This window comes from Cyanistes caeruleus, chromosome 2, assembly GCF_971803275.1.
Source record: "Cyanistes caeruleus chromosome 2, bCyaCae1.hap1.1, whole genome shotgun sequence".
Taxonomy (NCBI): Eukaryota; Metazoa; Chordata; class Aves; order Passeriformes; family Paridae; genus Cyanistes; species Cyanistes caeruleus.
Window position 1 is genome coordinate 57,797,810 of NC_141702.1, and position 17,699 is coordinate 57,815,508.

The following is a 17,699-nucleotide window of genomic DNA, read 5'->3' on the forward strand; positions in this document are numbered from 1 at the left end:
CTGGCAAAACCCTGATCTCCCTGTGGCACACACTGCTCCCAACCTCTGTGTGCCACTGAGCCCCACATCTGGCTCTCCCCTCTCCAAAGCCCAGGAATCCTCTGTGTCTATGCCCAGGGCCCATGGCTGAAGGGAAGCCCCAGATAGCTCTGCAGCAGTTGGGCTGGCCTCTGTTCTCAGCTGCACCTGCAAAGGAGCAGCTGAAGGCAGGGAGAAAGGCAGATTTGGTGGGGAATGGGAGGTGATGCTGGCTCTTTCTCCACCAGAGACACAGATGAAAGGATGGCAGCCAGGATGGCTGGGAACAGGCTCCTTGCTCCCTATTGTGTGTGCTTGCTGATGGGTGATCCAGAGGTACTGGGTGGCAATGGGTAAGTTCTACTACAGAGGCTCAGGCACTACTTAAAGCTCAGACCTGTATCCTCTCTATCCTGAAAATGAGGAAGACTAAGAAGAAAGGGGGAGATGTTGATCCCAGCTCTGTGATCCACAACATCAGTTTTGTTTTGCTAAACACAAACAATTCCAGTAGGTTCTTGTGTTAGCTAAGGTGAGATGACGAAAATGCTTTTTCAGCCATTGACTTGACGTGTGTTGATTTTTTTAGGGAAAAAACTGATCAGCATGTGAAGATTAGGCCATTTATAGAATGGAATTTTAACAGAATGGGTTTTTTTCTGAATGAAACAGTGTTTTGGTGGGTGAGGACTGGTTTAAACATTCTAAAGAAAATTGTGTATGCACTCTGAATTCTTCAGACAATTCCTGATTTTAACCATGAATTCTGCAGTGGACAGGTACGTGCATATGCTTAGAAAAAAAAATATACATATGGTGAAGAACAGATAATGAATCCATTTCCTGCCCGTTTGACACATTGTAGTTAGTTTAATTTAATGTGTACGCTATTTCGCTGCTGATACCTTTGGTAGAACCAGGTAAGAGTGTGCCTACATACATGCTGGTCCTGCTTTTGTGGCATGGGAAGATGCTTTGTGTATTGTGGGCTAGGAGAGAAACTACCCTGTTCTTGGCTTTGCTTGCTTATGCCGTGATCTGGCATGAATTAATAATAGGGAACCTATCCTGCATGACAATGAAAACCAACAAACCAAAAAAACAAAAAGACGGTTTGATTTTTTTGTTTCTCTAAAGTTCCTTAAGACATGGGACCTCACATCTCTGCACCAGCTGAAACCTGGACGTCCTTCCCTCAGGCAGGCCCAGCATGACTGAGGTCGGAGCCCGGCGCTGCAGGCTGGTGGCCGCGGAGCCGATCTCCCGGGGCAGGCGGCGGCGGGAGCCCCGCGGGGGGCGAGGGGCGCAGCCCCTGGGCCGGAGCCCCGAGGGTGCCGGCGGGCGGGCGCTCGTCCCGGCCCCGGGAGGGCGGCGAGGGGCCCGAAGAGCTGAGTCAGCGCCGCGGAGGGCCGGGGGCCGGGCGGCGCCCCCGCCCCGGCGGTGCCCGGGAGGGGCGGGGAGAGGCGGCGGCGGCGGCGGGCAGGGCGCTGCCCCCCTTGGCCGCTCCTTATCAGCCCGGTTTGATGCTGCAAGGCGTGTCCGGGGATCTGCTCATGTGATGGAGCAAGAGGCAGGCGGGCGGGGGGACCAGGGGAGGAGGTGATTTTTCCTCGCAGCTCTTTTTTTTTTTTTTTTCCCCCCCCTCCTTTTTTTTTTTTTTTTTTTTTTTTAATTTCCCCCCTGTCGCGCCCTAAAGGAGTTTGCGGAGAGCCGGGCTCCCTCATTCCCGGCTGTGCCGCTGCCGCCGCCCACCGCCAGCCCCCGCCCGTGGCTCCGCACGGCCGCGGGGCAGCGCCATGGGCGCCGGCAGCTCCGCCGAGCCGGCCGCCCCACAGGACGGGGACGGGGCCGCCGCCGAGCCCCCCCGCACCCCCCCGGAGCCGCTGCCGGCAGAAGACGCGGCGGAGCCCCAGCCACCGGCGGAGCCCGCCAAGGTAAGGCAGGGGCGGCGGCGTGGCGGAGGGGGGAACGGGGGCGGCGGCTCCCGCCGCACCCCCGGTCCGGGGAAACTTTCCCGCCGCGGCTGTGGCCACCTGCCGTAGCCCTGGGCACCCTCCGGGCCGGGCGCGGAGCCGGGGCGCGGCGGGGCCGGGACTGCGCCACGGCCGGCGCCGCAGTCATAAAACTCCCGCCGGCGGCAGCAGCGGCGGGGCGGGGGGCGAGGGCGGCCGCGGGGGCGCCGCCGCTTTTGTGTGCGGCTGGGGCCGGGGCGAGAGGAGCCGCACCCACCCGCGGCGAGGTCTGTGCCAAGGAGCCTCCTGACTGCGGTCCTGCGGCCGGATCGCCGCGGCTCTCCGCAGCCCCCCCGCTCCATCCTCTCCCCTCCCGAGGGAGCAGGTGGGAGGCGCGTCGGGGCGCGGCCGGGCGGGCGGCTCGGCAGTGCCTTTGGCTGGGCGCCGGCCGAGCTGTGCCCCCCTGCCCGGCCCGGCCCGGCCCGGCCCGCACCCCCGGGCTCGGGCTCACCTGAGCCGCCGCCGCCGCGGGAAGGGCCGGCGGTGCCGGCGGCGAGGGTTGAAGCTTTGGCGCTTTGGTGCGGCCCGCTGTGGTACCGCATAGGGGGCGAGGGGGAGGGACTCCCGAACTCCCAGCCCGTGGGGAGAGAAGGAGCTCTAGGTATGTGTGATTTAACATAAAGACGTTGAAGAATTGAAAGGAATTCTTTTACAACATGTCTGGTGTTTAAAAATAGATTATGAATGAACCCATTTATCCCTCTGGAATAGGCGCGTTTAGGGGATTTTGGGACTGAAAGGGAGGTTATGTGCATTTGTGTGTTTACATAGCGTGGCTTTGGGGAGGTCGTGAGGGGAGATGTAATACCACGTTCTGCCGAGATCCCCTTCTTTGGGCTCTTCAGAGTTTGGGTGCTCAGAGAGGGAGACTCCAAAGTTTCTGTGACTGATGCGTGGGTGTACTAGAGCTTGAGAACCAGTCATGACTTTGTTTCTTTGACCTTGTGGTTCAGATTTAACTTTCAAGTTGAATTTCCCATAGTTCCTGGCTGCCACTAGACCTCCTTATGCGTGTTTTGACAGATTTGAAAACCACACTGCGAATGAACTTTAAATTAACTAAGATTTGTTTTATTTTCTTTTTAACCAAATAAGCGTTGGGGATTGGTGTTGGTTAACAAAATATTTAGCAGTTGTGTTGGGCAATTTTAGAATTCAGATGATGATGTTTAGAAAAGAAGAAATATATATTGGGCAAGCATTTGGTTACTGTGGTTGTTTAAAATTTAAGATAATGCGACTTTGAAGAAGGGACGTAATATTCATAGCCGTGTTTATCCAGTGATGGGAACTAAGATCTCTAAAAAAAGAGAATCACATTAATGCTGTTCTCAAGTACAGATTATTATTAATACTGTGTTTTATATCTTCTAAGCTTTAGGAAAAATGCTTTCTACTAGATTTTTTCCTGATTATTCAAGTAGAACTGTTTAAAATTGGGGAAGGTCTATTACTATTTTGCTGCTATAAGGAGTTGTATTACTGCTGTTCTCCTAAAACAGCTGGTTTTGCCTTCCATTACATTGCATAAAAAGAAAAATAATTTTTAATGAAGTTCAGTCATGTTTTTTTGTGTCTCATGTAGTCTGTCTTACTAAAGTAAAGTAACTTTATGCAGATTTGTGATGCAGTTTTTCATCATTATTCCTTCCAGCTCTTTGAATTTGAAAATTACCAGGTCTTGCAATGCCCCTGGAGAAATCTGTCAGATAGCTCTTTGATTGTGGAAAATACAATGGGAATATTTTAGAGGGTGGTCTTCTTTCTTGTGTTTTCCAAATTAAAATGCTTATTGCAACCCGTTTTGAAGAAAAAATTTTGGAAACTGACTTCAGTGGAATCCAACTTGAGTGAGCCTTGGCAAGACAACGACGAATAAAGTGTCTAAGCAACTAGTCTTATACAGGCTAGAAAATCTCAGAGAAGCTGTGCTTTCTTTTCTGATGTGAAATACTTGAAATATTTAATTAAATTTCTTTCATGATGTAGTTGCATTTTTTACAAGATGAAAGCCTCTTTGCCTTTTCTTCTAGAAAGGAACAAATTTATAGTCATTGAGCTGTTTTGTTATTCACATGTGACTCTTTGGCCAGACACCAGTTTCTGGGTGTCCTGGTTACTGAAAGGGAAGGGTGTATGTTTTGGTGCTGCTCCTGTCTATAGCCCAGGGACCCTGGAGAGCACTTGGTCTACAGAGCAAGGGATATTTAGGGGCTTTTGGGTGCTGTCTTGTGAACACAGTGGGTTAAATGTGGGCTGGTGTGGTGAGTACCTCAGCTGTTGACCCCATCTTCTGAAAAGTTCCTGGTGAATTACACATAGAGCAGCTCCAGAGTTTCCAGCCTACTACAGTACTAGGATTCAAAACGGGTTGATTTCTGTACTGTAGACTTAAACTCTGGCAGTGGAGGAGCTGCTCCTTATCCTGCACAGTCACCCACTGTGGGAAGCCCCCTCTGCAGGGAAGTGTGAGACATCCTGATGGTACTAATCCATTCAGTTGCCTGAACTGAATTAATCAGATCTGTGAATTGACACCCGAGGTCCTTTTGAAACCAAGGGGGCGGGGTGTGGTTCTGCAGAAGGCTGATCTTTGTGATGGAGTTACCTCCTTGCTGTTTGAGCAGCAATGCTCTTTTCTCCCTCCTTCTCTTCCTCCCTTGTTCTTCCTTGTTTTGCTTCAGATGACGCAGTCTCACTTGGCTGAGTTATGTCCTAACTTTCCCTTTCTGTAAGCAGGTTAAAATCACTAACCCTTCAGGAAACTGAAATTTCTTCTTGCTGGACCATTTTCCTGATCAGCCTGTGAGTTCATTTGACTCGTATGTTGTGGAGGTGAGACCAAGAGCCAGGATAAGGGCAAGCATTTCTAGCAGGGCAGGAGGGGAAATTAAAAAGCTTCTCCTGTTGGTAGCAATGAGCTGGTAAAAACTAATTGAAACCTCACAGGCAGACTGTCCCAAGGATCACGGAGGCCTGAAGCTTGGCCTGAGAAGGATTTACCAGATTTCAATAATGCTAGAAGTAGGAACAAGATCTTCTTGGTCTTGAAGAAGACCAGACAAACCTTTGGTGTCCTGAACTGACAAAACCCATCGAGATGTCTGGTGAGGTGATTCATACGCTCCTGCCTCCTCCCCAGAGAACTTGCAGTTTCTCTTTTATTGCATGTGGCACTGTGCAAGCTCGTTCAAGGAGCTAAGCCCCTGGAAAACTGTTCCAGTTCTTTGGCAAGGTCATTCTCTGCTGATTGAGCGAGATATGTTGGCTTCTGGGACCCAGCAAAAGCTGTAGGTAAAGGGAAGCAGACAGGATCTTGTGTCCGGAGTTGGACAGGAAGCTGTGTGACACTTCTGTTGGTGGCAGCATGTGACTGGATTGGTTTGGGCATCTTCAATTTGTGAGCGCACTCTCTGCTTGGAGTAGAGATATGGTTCTCACCAGCTTCCAATTTTGATGCTAAGCATTGGAGATACGGAAAAAAATGCCAGAGTGGTGCCCTCCCATGGGGTGGAAGGTGACTTCAAGCCGTGTGGGCAGTGCCAGGATAGCTGTGTCATCCTACCATCATTGCAGCTAACAGTGACAATCACACACGTGCCACTTTTATTTTATTTAGAAGTTCGAGGTGCCAGCTTTAATACAGGTTTCTTTTTGTGGCCCTGTGGAAGGAATTGAGCTTTGTTGGAACAGCTACCTGAAAGAAAGAGTGTAAGGAAACTTCCAGAGAGAAGACTTGGAAAAATATGGGCATGCTAATAAGCTGTTCTTGCACCAAAGTCTAGGTTTGTCAGAGTTAATATTTTAATGGAGACTGATGACTTGAAAATGTGGTGTGGTGGATTCCTGGCTCGCTGGCATGCAAGGGCCCCCACTTTAGCATCAAGTCATTCTGTGTTTTCGGGATAGTTCCCATTTCTGAGTAGTAACCTGATTATGCTACCTGTGTTGTAATGAGAGCAAGTGTGTGCTAGACAGTAAATATTTGGAACTGTCTCTCCTAAAGAGGTTACCAGCTGAGATGTCAGAGTGTCTTATTGTGCCTGACAAATAACAGCTGGGGCAGACTTACATCTGCTGTTTAAACAACTGCGTGCTGGTGAGGGAATTGAGTCAGCCTGAAAGTACTATGTTAGCAATGGTGAAACTAAGTTTATTCCAGGAAGGTCCCTAGACTGTGTCTCTGGGAGCCGTGGCTTGAGACGCTTGGTCTAAGGCTGCAGAGTTCCCCTGGTTCAGCAGGGTCTGATTCCCATTAGATAACTTATCTTCCACCTGGGGAGGAAGAGACTGGTACAGTTCACTGGTAAGGTTTAGAGGGCTGACCATACCTGTGGAATGGCTGGGGTGAAGGCATAAAAATGTGTTCCTGAAAAAATGCACAGTGGAAATTGGTGTCATAGCGGCACCAAAAGCGTGAAATAACCCCCTAATCATATAGGAGATAAGAGGGAGGTGGTAGAGGGAGTGGCCGGGCACTTTGAAAGCCGAGGCAATTAGCTTGCGTTTGATGTGGTAGAGGCTAAAGAGATGCAAAGAGCAGCGTCGGGGCTTTGGAAGTCCTCCAGGTTGGAAACGCAAGCCTGGGTGTGGTTGCTGAGAGGGGAGGAACGTGCTTTGTGCTCAGCCCTTGTTCTGACCGGTCCTTAGAGCCTGGCTGAGCTGTACCTCTGAAATGCTTCCATAAGGTGGTGTCTGAAAGAGCTGAAAGGTATTGAGCCCTGGGAAGGAGCTCAGCTTGGATCAGGCTTCAGAATAACAGGTTGGGGGTAGCGCTTCTTTCACAGGTTGCAAAAAGAGATGATATGAATGAATTTGGTGTAGAAACTTCTTGGTGCTTTGGGTGTTCTGTTTTATCCATTTGGATTTCGAGGGTAGTCATCCATAAGGAGGTGTCACAGTGAAGTCAGGCTGAGAATTGGGAGAGAAGAGGGTAGGTGGGGAGGTGAAAGGTGTGGAGAAAGTTCTTGGCTTTTTTGCAGGAGACAGAAATAAGGTAATGAAATTAAGTGCGCTGTTATGTTTCTTGCAGAGGAAGGGCCTTGTGTTTTCTTCACGAGGAACTTGCAGTATCCCCACGAACCTCTAATGTTTAGCTCATGCAAAACAAGACAAACTGCTGTGAACAGAGAGTTGTAATGATCCAATTTTTTGTCTTTTCCCATGTGTTGGTGTTTGAAGTTCTTTTTAATGAAGCAGCATGTGCTAAGATCAGACCCCCTGAGCACACCAACAGGTCTTTTCCAGAGTTTCAAAATCAAACTTCAGGAAAAATATTAGAGACCATTATGTTAGTTTGCTCAGTTGTTCAGACAGCTGGATCTGGCTATTTTAGTAATCTAAAGTAGAATCAGTTCAGCAGGATTAACAGAATGAGGCAAAATTAACTCTGGTACGTTTGGGCCTGGTGTGAGGAATCCCTGGAATGATTTGGGTCTGGTACAAGGAATGTTGGGAATGATGGTGATTGCTGGTGGGGGAAGAGGCTGGATGCTGCTAACCCCTCAGGAACAGTGCCTGAAGGAATCGTCCACTAATGTACAGTGAGATCAGGGACCTGCAGTTCATCCACATCTCATACAATTTGTCATGTTAATTTATCCATTTTCAATTTTGTGCGCATTTAATGGAGTCTAACAGTTGGACCCACTGCTGGATGCAAGATGGAGCAGAAGCTGCTCTTGGTTAGAGTGAGTTGGGCAACAAGTGCTGTGGATTTTAGTCTCATTAGCTAGGTGTCTGCCCTTGCTTCCATCTTTGTGGTGAATGTGAGGCAAATATTAAATACAGGCAGGATGTGTAGTAATGGCGTGACAGAAACTGGAGTGTTGCTTTGCTAATGGCCCTTTGTTTTGGGAAGAAAAGCTGAAAGATCAGTGAACTGGATAACCAGTTCTCCTTGGCTTCTCCCCTATTTATGAGACAATACATTCATAAATTAATAATCAAAGGACTGTAATGAATGTGTTCCACAAAAAACTGGTAAATGTTGGTAAACCTGCCAAATGTAGTGTCTCATTACTTGTAGATAAATGCATAAAGATGTACAGAGAGATTCCTAATACTGTTAATTTTTGTCTTTTTAAATTTCGTTTTCACCCATCTCTCTAAACTCTGATGTTGTATTTGTCTAAGCTTTACAACTATTCTCAATGGAATTAAGAGCACTCCTCACCAAATTAGATATAATTGGGCTAAACTGCAGTTTAGATCCCTAAAGAGAAATGAAGCAGTTAATGTGAAGGAAAACTGAAATTAGTTTCTTTTGAGGACTAATGCAGTGGGACAGACTGCAATGACCCTCATAAAGAGCCTGAGCAACTTTTTTTAGAACACAAAACATTTTTCTCCTTTTTTTTAAACTAATGATGATGTTATGTCTCCTTTCACTTTACAAACTCCCCAAAGGTTTCTTCTCCTTTGCACATGTTTTAATTTGGAAAAAATACTATTGTTTTATAAGTTTTGATTATTCAAATATTTAAAGCAGAACACTTGCTTTGAAAATCTAAGTTTGCCTTCCCAAGGCCAAGAATCACATTAAACTCTTTCCCAAGAGACTGGTGTAAAAAGGTAGGGTTATACTGCAGGTCTGGTCAGATTTGAAAATACTGAAGTTTTCCATATATTTACATTTTTTACTCTGTTGTGACTGATGGACACTGCTTCCAAAACTGAATTTATGTACTGAGTGAACAGGGATTATAATTATACTGGCTGGTTGTAAAAACTGCTTAAAATCTTACATTTAGTGATGTTTTATATTCTGTTTTTCATACTGGAAGGTATTGCAGATTTAACTCATCCAAAAGGTTATCTGCTAAACCCAGTGACTTCTGAATTTTGGTCTGAAATCAAAAATCTTTAGGATTATATAAAGTCACTGTTTTCCTGAATGCACCAAAACTATAGAATAAATTCAGAGCTGGGGTAATAGTAAGTACTACCATTGTTAATACTTTATTGTAACAGCCTGTGCTCAATTTAAAAAGGAGACAAGCTGTACTGCATTGAGGTACCGAGTACCTTTGTATTCTGGTTCTTTGCAGAGTCCATTGGTGCTTATTAGGCAAATGGTTGACTCTGTCTGTACATGGTACTAGCTATAAAATGGTGTGCTGCGCAAGAGAGGTTTGGAAAGGAAGGCAAAGAAATCTTTGAATAATGTGAGGAATGCCAAGATATTCAGTGCTCTTGTCTTTCTTGTGACTTGAAAGAATTGTTGGTGCTAATTCTGAGAGTGTCATCCTGGAATAGTCATCCATGGCTTTGTCTTCAGAGAGCCAAGTTCCCTGAGAGCCAGTCAAGTTAAGATTGTTCTTGTGTTTGCAGGACTAGAAGTTGTCTTTGAAGAATGAATCAGTAAAACTTACTATTATTAAAAAAAATAGTAATGGTTCTCTAACTAGCACTAAATCTGTACTGGAGAATCTTAAAGCCCTTTCAGAATTAGGTTGTTGTTTTCTGTTTGATTTTTAGGCTTGTCTTTAATCGGTTACTGCCATTCAGCTAATGCTGTGTGCAACTGCAGAGGAGCTTCCCAGGGTTTACGTTCCTTTGTTCGGTAGTGTGGTGTCTTTATCCCTCCTGAGTTCCTGTGTTTTAGATTTATGGGAAGGATGATGTGAGAAGTGGGAATGTAATCTGAGTGTTGAGCCATTCCGTATTTCTTCTATTTAATATCTGGTCTCAGCATGTGAAAACTCTGAAGCCAAATTATTCCATCTGTGGTATTGGCAGTGGAGCAGAATGGGATCCTTTTTCGTGAGGTGTATTATGTGGCTGTGAAAGACAGCTTTGAGGAGTGCAACAACACCGGGTGGAAACAATTTGGTTTAATTAAGGGCTTCTGAACTGAAAATTTGGAACTTGAATGCACATACTTCATTGCCTGTGGAAGTGGGGTACGGGTACTGATTCTCCCAGATCTCACCCAGCATGTGAAAAGAGTCTGATGATTAAGAGGCAAGCCCAAGGTGCTCTGTCTGTTAATTTGTCTGTTGATTTGAAATTCTATTTCAGCAGGCTAATTACTAATAAAAATAAGTAAATAGATTCCCCCATTCAGAAGGTTTATGTAGGGGGGGAGGGGCTTGGGGGAGAATCATCAGGGATGTGGCATCTTCCTGGTCTCAGTTTGGTGCTTCAGGTGTGTGGTTCTTAGATCCCATCTTTAAGTGTATTGTATCTGTGGTACATTTGATTAATTAACAGGGCTCCAATGGCAGTATTTTGGGAGTACAGAAGAGTCATAAGACAATACATAATTAAGGTTTGCTGTTCCACCAGAGGAACTTCAAACCTTTGCTTCAGGAATAATGGTTAATTAGTTGAAATGGATTCCGTTGAAAGATAATAGAATCAGTTGGAGAGTTAGTTCATTAAATAAAGGGTAATCAATAAATTAAAGGGTAATTAAGTATGGTATAATGACCACAACGCATTCCATACTTCTAAAATAAAAACAGGCTTGTAAAAGTGTATTTCTTATAGGGCAAGCCAGTACAAATTCTGAAAATAATTAAACTGTATCAAGTGTGGAAGCTGAAAAACAGATTCTTCTCTTTGCACATATTAGCAAATCTAGAAAAAGTATTTCAAATGCTATAGGGCAGAGTCCCAAAGAATTGCAAAGCTCTTTCCTCCTGTAAGAATAGTTTCTGCTTAATAATAGAGGTCAAAAAATTCTAGTTTTAATCTCAATTTCACTGCATTTCCTCATGGGAAGTCCATATGTATTCTGCTTTCTGTCCTGAATAATTCAGTTTCTTTGTAGTTGTATTGTTGATGATGATAAGCACGTCAGTAGAGAAGCAATACCAAAGGCTATATTGTAGAGAGGATTCATTCATATATCAGAGCAGTTGTGCCAGACACTTTGAATGAATAATTTCTTTCCATCAGCTAGATTCATATTATCCTGGAGTTTTCCTTCATGGAAGAAACCAATTTCTACACAAGGTTATAGGCCATTGTCTGTAAGACCCGCTTCTTCCACTTATTTCATATGGGAGAGCAGAAAGATAAATAGTCCCAGATTATGTATTCTCTTTTTTTTTTCCTCACAGAAGTACCCTCATTTAATAAAGTTAAAATTGCTTGCATGTATATATTCAAAATGAGAACGAAAGAACAATATTCTGTGGGGGCTGGGGGTGGAATTCAGCCTTATATTGATGTTTTCTTTTTCTTTCCTTCTCTTTGTCTTTCCCTGCTACCATCCTTCAATCAATATTTGACCATGCAGGCTTTAAACGCAAGTTTAGCAGTACCTGATGTTAGTGAAGATAGTGTGGAGCGTGATGCCTCACCACAGGAGCCACTGCAGCTGGGAGCTGGTACAGCATCTAAGGAACTTGGTGAGCAGCAGTCAGAGGTGGCTTCACCGCTCCAAGAACCACCCAGAGAGCAAACAGAGTCTGCTGGAACAAATGGTGAGTAAAAACGTCTGTTCCATGGACATGTCGTGGAGGTCTGCGTGCTAAATGGGATGAGAAGTAGAAATGGGGCTCGACTAGCTGCCTGCTACTGAGCAGGTATTACTCAAGTGATCTGTTGTTGCTCAGGTGCTTCTATGGCACTGTTTTGTTTGATATGTTTTCTCTGTAGGAGAGAGTTCAGATGACAAAAGGCTTGTGGTGTCAGTGGTGGAGATGCCCACCTGTTCCCCCCTTAGGGTTCACTCTCAGCTCTGAGTGCCTCTGTCTGCTGGCCATCCACCTGTTAGGAACAGCTCAGTTTCCACTTCTCCTGTTAGTTCCTGCTGCATAAGCCTGTCCTTTCCTTCATAAGACAGAAATCCTTTTATGTTAATTCATTAGTGATATTAATGAAAAATGATTTTGAACTCACAGGAAGGGACAGGCTGCTAAATCCATTTGTTTTACCTTGATGAAAATTCCTTTTCCTACAGCTTTTTATTGTATTTGCTTTTGGACCACAAACCTTTCTCATCATAGGCATCCCTGTGTGTTCTGTCTTGGGAACATCTCCCTTGCCTTGCTGCACAGTCAGGAATGTGCTGTTCTTTATCCTGTGTAATCTGGCAGCCCACCTTTCCTGCTCTCATCAGCATCTTCTTGCTTCCCTCTGTTCCTGTTCACAGGCATGTGTTGAGAGATCTGCTTCAGCAGTCCTGCTGCCTGCTGACTTTTTTGGCAGGATGGCAAGAGGGAGGGCTGGTTTACAGTCAGAGCAGGCATCTAATGCTGGTGAGGGAGAGCAGGGAAGGCATGGGGACAGTGTAGATGAGGCACTATCTTCAGTGTCAGCCTGTAGAGTAGCTTAAGGCATGTGTGTAATCCTTGGTGTACTCCAGGGTTTGAATCCTGGTAAAAGCAATGCTTTGTCACATCTTTAGATTAATTGTCGTAATGCTGTTATCCCAATAGAAGGCTACCATATTATATCTTGAGTTTTTGTGCTTTTTATTTTTTTTTAATTGTACCAGTAGGGGCTTTTGACACTATAAAAATGGGATGCAACTTGTTTTATCTTTCATGAAACTCCACTTCTCTAAAGTGGACAGAGACTGGGGAGAATACTTGCTAAACAGTCAGAAAGGAAGAGAAAATACCTGATGTTTGGAAGTAGTGTCAGAAGATCTCATGTTGGTATTCAGCTTCTGGATCAAGTTAAAGAAAAGGCCATTAAAAGGGCATGAGTTTCAAGTTAATAGTCAATCAGATATTCTGTTTGAATAGTCCTGGGTTGTATGGAAATCACTTTCCTAGGATATGTAATGAAGAGATGAGAAGCTCCCTCTGAGTGCAGGTAATCACGTGTAACCGGTTGTATGGCATGATGTGAACATACACAGCATTAGGAATTTGGATTTGACTACACTAACTGAAAAACCTTGGCTTTGTTTTGAGAATTGTCTCTCCTGTAGTTGTATGATATTCCTGTTGTAATCCTGTCTTGTAAGACAAAATCTTGCAATTTCGCCTCTGTTGTCAGTGGAGCCAAGTCTACATGGTAGCATTATTTATGTGAAAGGGAAAGCAGTTCTGTGTGTTTGCTCTTAAGTAAAAAATCCTTTTATGAAGGTGATACAGCATGTGTTTGCTGGTAACGGTAGCTGAAAATGGCATCATCTATAGAGACAAATAAAACTGGCCCAGTTGAGCACTGAAAAGAGTTCTTTAAGTAAAGGTTATGTTCAGATGTTTGCGTCCACTCCTCTGGACCTGGTCCACCTCATATGTCCTTAGGCAGATGAATAAAGGTGGAGAAGAAGTATCTCTTAGTTGCTTCATGCAGAGAAATCCTTCCACATAGAAAAGTGTTCCATTTTAGTGCTACACTTCATGTTCTCCACTCATTGGTTATTTCACATTGCTTGCAAGTCCAGACTCAGAAGTAAAGCATTGTGGCACCAAGCACTGAAACAATACAAGGGTTTACCTACATTGAAGGAGTGTTTATGATTAAAAGTTTTTTGGGTTGGTTGGTTGGTTCTCATCATCATCATTATTTGAACTTTGCATTTAGAAGACCACTTGAGAGATGACCTAGACTCATTAAAGCTGCCACTATAAAATTAAATTAACCAGGTATTCTAGTAAATTGGCTAGGAAGTTGGCTCTGACAGTCAGAGAGATGAAGGCTCAAAGTATCACCAGAACTTTGGAGATACTCAACATAATCGATTAGAATCAAAATTAAATACTGTTGCTATAGTAGGAGGACACCTGTATTAGATACTGAGCCTTTACATTTTATTTTATCATATTGCATCCCTTCTTTAGTATCAGTAGGAACATTAAATTATTATGCTACAACTATCTGGAGTAAAATGTTTATGAAACTCTTAACAGAAGAATTTGAAGCAATTTATAAGTAATTAGGTTGTAGAGAATTCTAATTAAAAAAACCTCCAGACAAATGAAAACAAAAAAACCCAAACCAACCCCACAGTAAGAGGCGAAGGAGCAAATATTTTAGTGTGGAAAACCAGAAGCGTTTTGTATGGTTTTGTTTATGAGGAACAGAATCCGTGGGGCTTTTAAGCGGCGTCTCTTGAGGTTGGGTGGAGGATGCTTTGCGGGGAGCAGCATCGGGAAGGCGTTAGAGCAGCGGGAACCGAAGCGGGCTGGTTCTTCCCTCCGGGGCAGAGGGAGGTGGGGGCTCGCAGCGGCAGCTCCGGCACGGACCCTGTGAGGAGGCGGCACCGCTCACTCACGCTTGGCCGCCGGGAAGAGCCGGGGGGCGGGGGGCGGTCCCGGGCGGGGCCCGGGGCTGTCCGGGCGAGGGGGAGCGGCCGTGGGGCTGGGGGGAGAGCCCGGCCCTCCGACAGGCAGACTTCCATCATCGGGCAGCCTCTCCGTCGGGCGTCTCTCCGTCCGGCCAGCCGGGTGCCGGGGTGGAAGCGCCGCTGCCTTCCGGCCGCCTCCCTCTCGCTGCCGTCGGCTGGGGCTGCCCCGCGGCCCTGGGAGGAACCTCGGAGCGGGGGTTGGTGGTGTCAGTGCGGCTTCAGCCATGCTGGGGACAGTGACCATGGCGGGTAAGGCGGTGTGGCGCTGCCGGCACACGCGCTTTGCTCCCTGCGCTCCGTAGCGCCTGGGCTGTGCGGGCGGCAGCAGCATCCCGGGACAGCCTCGGAGCCCCCAGGCTCACCCACTCTGGCTCTCCTGGCAGGGAAGGAATTGGGAGTTAAAAGGTCTGGCTTAAGTATTTTTATCTCAGTGAGATTCCAGGCTAAGGTTGCTGAAACTTCAGGAAGTGTCCTGTGGCCTCGATCGGACGGGCATACGGTGTGGTACCTGTGATACGAGGCTCTGTGAAGGTGGAGGAGATAACTGGGTGTTTTTCTGCAGGACGGGGCTATGACCTGCTATCTGAAAGTGGGGAATAGAAAGAAAAGGCAGTTAGCGCACTTGATGGTGCTATTTTACATCAAGCAATAAGGCAGCAAAATACTTTTAAGAGCTAAATTTGGTGAAGTTAGGGGACATAACGGAAGCTTGCATCGTTCGTATTGTAAAAATAGTTGCATGAGAGAAATGAAGCTGTTACTCTGTTGATGTTTTATCTTAACAAAGCAAAATTCAGAGGGGATTAGCGCCGTGGCAAGGGGGTGTGTGTGTATGGGGAGCAGCGGGATCCCAGCCTGCAGTACCAAAAACGCGATGCTGTGTGCACTGAACTCCGCACATCTTACTTAAGGAATTAGCACACAAGCCACTGAAGCTGAGCTAACACCGTAAACTAATTGGGCTTTCTGAGAAGATGAGTTTTGGAGGAGTGAAGAATTAAAAGAAAGAACATTATCAAACTGCTGGGTTTGCACAAACTTAGGTCTTTCTCTGGGAGACAAAGTGCTATTATGAAATTTAAATAAACAAACCCCTTTTTTTGTGATTTTTTTTTTTTTTCTTAAAGATAGCTAATTTGCATCGGAATTTCTCTCAGATTGATGATGTATGGCTCTAGCTATCTAGGAAATCTTTATTTCATTGTATTGATAATTACTCTCTTGTATATTGTTTGCTAGGGCCAGTGAATGAGTTCAACAAATAGGGGGAGTTGATTCATGCAAAATACTTCAACTTTACAATACATTTCGACAACAAAGCCTGTAGAAGTGCGGCTCCATTTGGAGCTGGCCCTGGGGAGGACTGTACGTGATTTGAATCAGTGAGTAGTGGAGGAGGTATCCTACTGCTGTTTACAATAGGGTTTTCATTAAACTTGATGTTTAATGAGCTTATCACATGCTGAGCCTTTTTCCTCAAGGGTTCTCTATTTTTTTTATTTCCTTCTATTGTTAGCAATTAAAGGTTAAACTGCTTTTCAAAAGCAATGTCTTTATAGGTTTGCACAGTTTTGATCGTTTGAGGCTTTCCTTATTTAATAATTCCTGTGGAAGAACCTTGGATTTTCATTGCAGCACAGCTGCTTCTATAGTACATATCGCAAGAACTGCATTTAGCTTGTAGTATGTGTTAGCATTTTTTGGAAGGAGCAGAGTATTGGTATAAGCTCTGCTTATTGGTATGCAGGAGTGTATGAAGCTGTCATGTGTCTAATTAGTGCAGATGCAGTTTCATCTCCTTTGTGGTGAGTTTGTGATGTTTACATTAGTCTTTATGTGGTCGTTTTGATAAAAAATTTCAATCTGCTTTTCATTGTTCATTAATCATTAGGGGTTCTCAAAAACATCCTAGGGTTTATTGGCTTGTATTGCTTATCCCATCCTTGTTGCTAATGGAGCCATGAATTTTTTTCCCTCTCAAATACCCGAGTGCTAGAGTTGCATCTATCTTACGCTTGGTGAATAAATTTTATTTTAAGAAGCAGAACCAAGTCACTGAATGTGAGATGTGGACAGCATGTCTAACCATGAAATTTCATAAATATTTGTAGCCTGCTGGTTTGGTTCCCAAACAGAACAGCTGTGCTGTTCTGAGAGCAGTTTATTATTGTGAGCATATTTAATGAAGAATTTTTAACTACAGCAACTTTATCCAAGCCATAGCTAATGACCCTTCTGGCTTTAAGTCTTCTGTTTGTTTTAAAGAACAACTATACTGTTACCTGATTTTTAGGGCTGTTTCTTGAAACACTGAAAAGAAAAAAGAAATATCTTCATCTTGAATAAATGAAATGCATAAGTTTTCCTGCTGGAATTTGAGAAGCTGGTCTCAGAATTGGAATTTGAGAAGCTCTGGGTTGGAGCAGACAAGTACAGCTAAATCAAAATCTTCTAAAAATAAATATTTTTGAGGAATGTTAGAATGTTACAGCATCACAGCGGAAATGATTGTGTGCTTGGCGGGGGGGGGGGGGGTTTGTTACTTTTCTGTGATGTCGTTTTCTGTGGATGCTGCTTTTGCTTTCTGAAGGAGCTCTAAGCCATGAAAAACTACAGATATTTTGCAGCTTGTTCCTTTTTTCCATTTTTAAAAATGAACACAAAAGTATGTGAGATTTTTAAACCTAACTCTTGCCGCTGAAGTACCAGAGAACTGAAGACTAAATAGTACTTGTTTCAAAAGCTTTGAAGTAACAACATGGTTGAAAAGCTCATGAATTGCATGGATGCAGGGTGAGATTTGGCATGCAAAAATCTGTGTAAATCCTCCCTCATTATTTAATTAATCTGAAAGAACTTGCTCCCTGCAATGAACATGGCAAGTCAGTCCTTAGGAAACTGAGTGAATAGAAGGGAGAAGGCCATAGTATGTGCTTTCTATGGAAGAACTGTTTGTACATTGAAGTGGAAATAAATATGGTGTGTAGCAGGCAAAGGAAGGAAGAATTTGTGAAAAATATATTGTTAAGAAACAGTAATGTCACAGTTGTAGTTAAAAAAAATTAAATTGTTAGAACGATAACACAATCATATTTCTGTGTTTTTTTGTTACTGCAAAGTGAGTAGTGTGTTTGATTTATTAAACCCAACCTTCTGAAACTTGTGATTAAAAGAATCTGAATCTATGGAATAATGAACAGTTAGTACACTCTGCAGCGGAAACTTTTTTATTTTTCTTTTTTTATTATTTTACGTTTTTGTTTTATGCTAAAGTGCTCAATTTCACAAATAATTCTAAAAATACACTTTATTCTAAATAAATCTGTTCAGGGCAGTTTTCATAGATACTGTAATTTCAAGATGTGTTTTGTTTTTTAATTACTCACTTGTATCAATTTTTATCCCTTATTGTC

At 44.4% G+C, this 17,699-nt stretch overlaps 1 protein-coding gene across 4 annotated transcripts in view; it reads left to right on the forward strand.

The window, feature by feature from the left end:
• Positions 1-1,637: 1,637 nt before the first annotated feature.
• The window catches only part of AKAP12 (A-kinase anchoring protein 12), a 30,484-nt gene continuing 14,422 nt past the window's right edge, over positions 1,638-17,699 (forward strand). The window contains exons 1-2 of one of the 4 annotated variants that reach the window (XM_086877227.1): positions 1,638-1,952; positions 11,278-11,464. In XM_086877227.1, coding sequence (XP_086733353.1) covers positions 1,815-1,952; positions 11,278-11,464 — 325 coding nt within the window. In that variant the 5' untranslated portion in view covers positions 1,638-1,814. Of the gene's footprint in view, positions 1,953-2,256; positions 2,632-6,353; positions 6,742-11,277; positions 11,465-17,699 lie in introns of those variants that run through there. The other 3 variants (XM_086877228.1, XM_086877229.1, XM_023923378.2) reach the window with 3 other exon arrangements.